The 7,903-nt window shown below is 43.1% G+C and overlaps 1 protein-coding gene across 1 annotated transcript; it reads right to left on the reverse strand.

Moving 5' to 3' along the window:
• Window positions 1–258: 258 nt before the first annotated feature.
• LOC138262306 (olfactory receptor 1E5-like) lies at window positions 259–1,194 on the reverse strand. Its single transcript, XM_069212204.1, has one exon. It carries the CDS (start codon window positions 1,192–1,194, stop codon window positions 259–261), a length of 936 nt encoding a protein of 311 aa, XP_069068305.1.
• Between the last annotated feature and the right edge of the window lie 6,709 nt (window positions 1,195–7,903).

Genomic DNA, 7,903 nt, shown 5'->3' on the forward strand with positions numbered 1-7,903 from the left:
CTTCAGTTCTTTTCATGTACTATGTTCCTTTTGTGTCTAGCAGTCAGTGGGGAACAGAGTGAGGAAACAATCTGGTGCATTATCTGCAAAGACTAATTCCATCAGTTAAACTCTCAATGAAGCCAGTACCTCTTAGCAACCCAACATCCTATCCCTCTAGACCACATGAATTCATGTAATCTTTCCGAATTTCTAATATGTAAAGGAAATATTAAATCATGTTGGGGTGATAGTCTTGTAATTCTCCTATTTGCATTTTTACACAAGGGATTTCCTGCTAATTAGTTTTCTAACAGCTCCTTTGACATCATTGTTTCTCAAGCTATAAATGAATGGGTTCAACATGGGTGTTAGGATAGTGTACACCACAGTCACTACCCGTTCCTGGTCCAGAGTGCTGACTGAGAAGGGGCGAAAGTAGTTAAAGAAAATAGTTCCAAAAAATAAGGTTACTACAGTGAGGTGGGATGAGCAGGTTGAGAAAGCTCGAAGTCGCCCCTTGGCCGTGTTAATCTTCAATATTCTGGAGATAATGTAGACATAAGAAATAACAGTAAACACAAAAGGGCTCATTGTGACGAGAGAGCCCTCGGTGAAGACCAACCATTCATACGCAGCAGTGTCAGAACAGGCCAGCTTCAGGAGTGGAGGGAGGTCACAGAAGAAGTTCCTTACGAGATTAGAGGCACAGAACCTAAAGCTGGACACTATTCCAATGTGCAGCAAGGAATGCATGGAAGTGAAGAGCCAGGAACCAGCCACCAAAGCTATGCAGAGACCTTTGTTCATTACAGAAGTGTAACGGAGTGGGTTACAGATGGCCACATAGCGATCAAAACCCATAACCGCAAGAAGAAAGCACTCCATGCTGGCTGTACAGAACAAGAAAAAAAGCTGGGCCATGCATCCAGGAAAGGAGATGGCCCTGTTTTTGGAGGCCATGTTCTGCAGCATCTTTGGAACTGTGACAGATGTGAAGCAAATATCCACAAAGGATAGGTTACTGATGAAGAAGTACATAGGGTTGTGAAGATGGTGGTCCAGGATGGTAATAGTTACAATCAGAGCATTCCCCAACAAGGCTGCCAGGTACATGGCCAGGAAAAGTACAAAGAGACCAGATTGCTGATACAGATGGTCTGACAACCCTAGGAGGATGAAGCTCGAGAATGATGTCCTATTTCTGCCATCCATTAGTCTCATATTCAGGAGTATTCTGATCTTATTATTCCATCCTGTGAAAAGAATTCCAGTATTAAAAATTTCAGATGAGCTAATGCAACAGGGGAATGAGATACAAATTATATAATATATATATAGAGGGTACCAGAGACAGGAATTCTGGGGGGTTTGGGAGAAGAGGTTCCCAAAAAAGGTTTTGACCCCAATGCATTTTACAGAGATGTTTGTATTGGGCACAGTGCCAAAACAGCTGAAAAGATTTACATGAAATTTGGCAGGATTAGATATTATGGTGCAGAGAAGATCCTTTTGGATACTACAAGTAAGTATTTTTTGCAAGGCATTTTAACTCAGTGATATCTGTTGCACTGTTTTTTTTTGCAGAATTTCACCATATTTCGTGGAAGTACTGCAGTACATAGCAATGACAGGTCATTACGTGATTGGCTAATAACTGCCCTTACAAAGGACAAATGCAGACATGTTGTTTTTAGGTACAGTTTCCCTGTGTTCTGTGTTATGTCTTCAGATCTAGGTAAGTAGTAGGTTTGGAATTTTTATAAGGTTTTATATATTTTTTTAAAAAGTATAGAGCACTGCAGCAAAAACTAAAAATACATTGTAATACACTGTATTTTACAAATATAGTACACTAAAGTGTATTTTTAGTATATGTATATTTAAATATGCACTAAAAAGTCTCTGGAGTGGTGCGGTAATACCTACAGATACTGCACTCCTTAAAAAAAAAATTCCTAGACTGTTTTAAATATGTATAGAAAATGTAAATAAAATCCTCTACCTATTACCATTCAAATAAAGTGATAATATGTAGTGAACAACGATAAAACCTAATACTTACCTATATCTAAGGCCCTAACTCAAAACGCAGTGAAATGCAGGAAACAGAACAGATCAAAACTGTGATAAAAACTACATGGCTGCCTTTTACCATTGGTAAACACAGTCATTAGCCAATCACATATTGACTTCTCATCAGCATGTCGCGGTATATGGTATACCATGCCACAATATATAACTAACTTTTTAAAAACTTCTAACTTTAACACAACTTACACAATTCCCACATACTTTGAACAATTACCATTTACACCTCATTATGTATATTGCTGCCTCATTACATCTTCATACACTTTCACGCTATGTCTGTTTCAGTTAACACACTCTACCCTACTCCACTCTATTTCACTCCACACTATTCTATTTCACTGTATGCCACTCCACGTCACTCCACTATAAGCCACTACAGTCAGTGCTAATCCACTGTACAGCACTCCACTCTACTCCACGCCACTCCTCTGTACACCACTCTACTCTACGCTATTTTATTGTATGACACTCTAGTCTATGGCACTCCACCCCTTAACTGTACGCTATTTCACTGTACACAACTCCACTCTACGACATTTCACTCTATGCTATTCTACTCTATGCCACTCCACTATGCGCTACTTCAGTGTACACCACTGCAGTCTATGATATTCCACTCTATCCCACTCCACTCCACTGTACACCACTGTAGGATACGCCATTCCACCCTACAACAATTCAGTTTACACTGTTACACTGTACCAAAGTACATTCTACAACACTTCACTCTACAGCACTACACTGTACACTACTACAGTCAACTCTATTCCATTGTACGATACTGCACACTACACCACTCTACTCTATGTTACCCCACTATATGCTGCTCCAGGCTATGTTACTAGACTGTACACCACTGCACTCTACTCTAATCCACTGTGCGCTGCTCAACTATATGCCACTCCACTGTACCCCATTACACTATAAACCTTTCTACTCTACAATAATCTAGTGTACGCCACTCCACTATATGTCACTCTAGTTTATGATACTATACTCTATGCTATTCTATTGCTCTGTACGACCCTGCACTCTACACCAACCTACTCTATACTACTTGTAACACACTCCACTGTATGTCACTGAACTCTCAACACTAAACTGTATGCCAATACACTCTACACTATTCTGTATGCAAATCTATCGTAAGGCACTCCACTGTATGGCATTCCAGTCTATGAAACTCCACTGTATGCCACACTAATGTATGCTATTTCACTGTACTCCACTGCACTCTATTGTATTCCACTGTGCGCTGATCCACTCGATGCCACTCCACTGTACCCCATTACACTATACACCTTTCTACTCTACAGCAATCTAGTGTACGCCACTCCACCATATGTCACTCTAGTCTATGCTATTACACTCTATGCTATTCTATTGCTCTGTATGACCCTGCACTCTACACCACCCTACTCTTTACTACGTCTCCTACTATGGAACTCCACTGAACACCACTCCACTCACCTCTATTCTACTGAACGCCACTCCATTGTAACACACTCCACTGTATGTCACTGAACTCTCAACACTACACTCTATGCCAATACACTCTACACTATTCTGTATGCAAATCTATCGTAAGGCACTCCACTGTATGGCATTCCAGTCTATGAAACTCCACTGTACGCCACACTAATGTATGATATTTCACCGTACACCACTTCACTGTATACCACTTCACTCTATGTCACTTGAGTCTGTCACTCCAACCTATGCCACTTCACTTTATGACACTCCACTCTGTGACACCCCAGTGTACGCCCCTGCACTGTGCACTAGTCCCTTTTACACTAGCCTACAGTACGCTATTCCACTGTACGCTACTCTACCTTCCCCAAAACACTCTACGCTATTCCACTCTATGCCACTCCTCCATGCCACTCTAATGTATGCTATTCCACTATATGGCACTGCTCTTTGACACTCCTCTCTCTACTATTTTACTGTAATTCTACTACACTGTATGCCACTCTACTATATGCCACTGCACTGTACTCCACTGTATGCTACTCCAATGTATGCCATTACACTCTACCACACTTCACTCTGCTCCACTCTTCACCACTCCACTGTATGCCATTCTACTGTACGCCACGCCACTGTATGTCACTCCACTATACGCTACTCCACTGCACCAAAGTTCACTGCACAACACTGTACTCTACACCACTCCAGTGTACCCTATTCCACTATATGCCACTCTGTACCACATTCCACTCTACTCCATTCCACTCTACTCCACTCCACTGTACGACAGTACCTCTACAACACTCCTCCACTATACAGTATCAAACTGCACAATTTCACTTTTCTTTATCACAAATAATAAACCACTGAAATTCAAAGCAAAAACAAAGGTTACGGGTAAGTTTTAGTTAGGAAAATTGTATTATTTTTTTCTATACAAACCCACCTCAAACTACACAAACATTAGGAATTCTCATGATATAGTTATAACATAAATTTATAATTTATGCACCACTTTCAAATTACTATAAGTGATAGTTATGATTTACATTTATAATTTACGCACCATCTTCAAATTACTATAATTTGCGCAACCGCTGTGCACAGTCTTGTCACCTCACTCGCCACACTATATTAACTGTAACTCACCACTCTACAGTGCACTGTGTTTGCACAAATCATGCCATTTCAGTGTTGTCATGAATGTTATGATTTTACATGCTATAAGGTATGTAATATGCAAAGGTACGATCAGTGCATGGAAAATACAAAAGTTATAGTTTTAACTATCATGTATAGTCATTTGAAGGTGGTGCATAAATTATAAATTTAAGTTATAGAACTTTGAGTTTCTAATGTATGTATAGTGTAATTTAGATTTGTTTAGAAAGAAGAAATACATTTTTCCTTACTATAAATTATCATTAACTTTTGTTTTTTTTGATTGACTGTACATGTGTACGTGTATGTTAGAAATGGGGTCTTTGGTTGGCAGTCAGGTTACCACCTGTCCATGCAAGGACCCTCACTCTAGTCAGGGTAAAGGAGAATCACACTCAGTTAACCCCCGCTCACCCCCTTGGTAGCTTGGCATGAGCAGGCAGGCTTAACAGAGAGATGATGTGTTAAGTATTTGTATAAACACCCACAGTAATACAGTGAACCACTACAAAATGACACAACAGGTTTAGAAAAATAGTTAATATTTTATCTAAATAAACAAGACCAAATACGATAAAAATCCACAATATACAGTTAAAAATATGAACTTAGCACTAAAAAAAAGGAAAACAGTGCCTTGAGGTAAAAACACTGCAAGTTGGTAATATGTGGCCTCGTAACGGAGTCGTTTCCTACAATGCGACGCCAAAGGTGCTGTTCACAGAGTCGTTCGACCCCCAGGTACAGTACCTTAAGAACAAGTAGAAAACAGGCTAGTGGACTGAGTCGGGGAGAGCAGCTTTGCTGGGTCCGATGCGGTGTTGGTTCCGGTGCCACGGGGCAGATGGGCAGCGGCATTGCGCAGCAGCGCCGGGTCCTCACTACAGGGTGGTGGAGGTGAAGCGGCATCAGATGCAAAGTCGTCCCTCAGTTCCAGGAGATACAAAGTCCAGCGGAGTCACGATGGTGCAGGGCGACCCTCACGGGGTCGCAATGACGTCACAGGGCTGCAGACACTGTGATGGCGTCGGATCATCATGGACGTTGGACTTATGACACCCCGGTGTCAGAGAAGTTGGGCAGGATCAGCGGCTACAGTGACACGAGGCCTAGGGAGTTGTCGGACTTCTACAAGGTCCAAGGCCTCGGTGCAGGCTGTGTCGTGGTTCCAGGGTAGCGACTTCAGCTCACAGGGTCATTGGATTCGCACTCAGTAAGGTCCACGGGCTCGGGGCAAGCAGTGTCGCAGTTCCGGGCAACGGCGAAGTTGCACGGCGTCATCCGGCTTTACTAGACTGGTTTTTGTCCAGGAATTCACTTCCAGGGGTCCAGGAACTGGAATGGCACCCTCTGGCAAGCTAGAGTCCACAGCAAGTAGACTTATGTCTGGTTTGGTGAAGTCTTTGCTGTCCCTGGGACTTCAAAACAGGAGGCAAGCTCTACTCCAGGCCCTTGGAGTCACTTCTCATCAGGAATGCAACAAAGTCCAGTCTGTCACAGGCAGAAGCAGCAACTGCAGGATAGCCCAACACAGCACAGTCACTGGCCAGGGCAGCACTTCTCCTCAGCTCTTCAGCTTTTCTCCAGGCAGAGTAAACTCTTGAATCCTTGATGTAATCTAAAGTCTGGGGTTTTGAGTTCTCCTCTTATACCCCTTTCTGCCTTTCAAGTAGGCCTACTTCAGAGTAAGGTTTCAAGTGTCTGTAAGTTCCTTTCTTGTCCAGGCCAGGCCCCAGCCACACACCAGGAGGTTGGAGACTGCTTTGTGTGAGGGTAGGGACAGCCCATTCAGGTATGAGTGACCACTCCTCCCCTCCCCTCCAGCACAGATGGCTCATCAGGATATGTGGGCTACACCCAGCCCCCTTTGTGTCACTGCCTAGAGAGAGGTGCAAACAGCCCAACTGTCAAACTGACCTAGACAGGGAATCCACATACAGGCAGAGTCACAGAATGGTTTAAGCAAGAAAATGCCTACTTTCTAAAAGTGGCATTTTCAAACACAGTGTTTAAAAACCAACTTCACTAAAAGGTGTATTTTTAAATTGTGAGCTCGGAGACCCTAAACTCTGCATTTCTATCTGCTCCCAAATGGAATCTGCGCTTTAATAACATTTAAAAGCAACCCCCATGTTAACCTATGAGAGAGATAGGCCTTACAACAGTGAAAAACGAATTTGGCAGTATTTCACTGTTAGGACATGTAAAACACATAAGTACATGTCACACCTATTACTTACATTGCACCCTGCCCAATGGGATACCTAGGGCCTACCTTAGGGGTGATTTACATGTATAAAAAGGGAGGATTTAGGTCTGGCAAGTGGGTACACTTCCCAAGTCGAATTGGCCGTTTAAAACTACACACACAGAGACTGCAGTGGCAAGTCTGAGCCATGTTTACAGGGTTACTTATGTGGTGGCACAATCAGTGCTGCAGACCTACTAGTAGCATTTGGTTTACAGGCCCTAGGCACCTCTAGTGCACTGTACTAGGGACTTACTAGTAAATCAAATATGCCAATCATGGAAAGCCAATTACATATACATTTTCTATAGGAGCACTTGCACTTTAGCCCTGGATAGCAGTGGTAAAGTGCCCAGAATAACAAAAACAGCAGAAACAGAGTCCAGCATACATCAACAACCTGGGAAACAGAGGCAAAAAGTTAGGGGAGACCACGCCAAGGATGTCAAGGCTAACAGTGTATATATCCAATTTTCTGGGAGACACACACATGTGTACTATACATGCCAATCCATCTTTGATCTTCTAAAAACCTTTTTATTTCTTCATTAATTCCATCACCCTTCAGAAAACATGTTTGTGATGTACACATCACATCCCTGTATTCTATGTCAATGTAATAGTAGTTCCTATATCAAACAGCGAACACAAGTTTCAGGACTTAGGGGGTCACTTTGACCTTGACGGTCTTTACCGCCGTGCGGAAGACCGCCATTGGTGGCGGTTTGCCGTTCAGCCTATTATGACCGTTGGCAGCTCTCTGTCCTTTTACGGATGGAGAGCCGCCAGCAGCCATACTGGCGGGAGGCGGGGAAGTGGAGGTTGCTCCACCTCCACCGGCACGCCAACAGAACACCGCCAAGCGAATCACGTCCTGTGATTCGCCGTGGCGGTGTTCTGTTGGCGGTGTGGTGTCGGCGGAGCTGCCCCCTTGGCTCCCGTCCCCTC

Source organism: Pleurodeles waltl, chromosome 10 (genome assembly GCF_031143425.1).
Source record: "Pleurodeles waltl isolate 20211129_DDA chromosome 10, aPleWal1.hap1.20221129, whole genome shotgun sequence".
NCBI classification, from domain to species: domain Eukaryota; kingdom Metazoa; phylum Chordata; class Amphibia; order Caudata; family Salamandridae; genus Pleurodeles; species Pleurodeles waltl.

Coding starts and splice junctions, on each gene's coding strand:
- LOC138262306 (XM_069212204.1), bottom strand. CDS start 1,194: ATGGATGGCAGAAATAGGACATCATTCTCGAGCTTCATCCTCCTAGGG.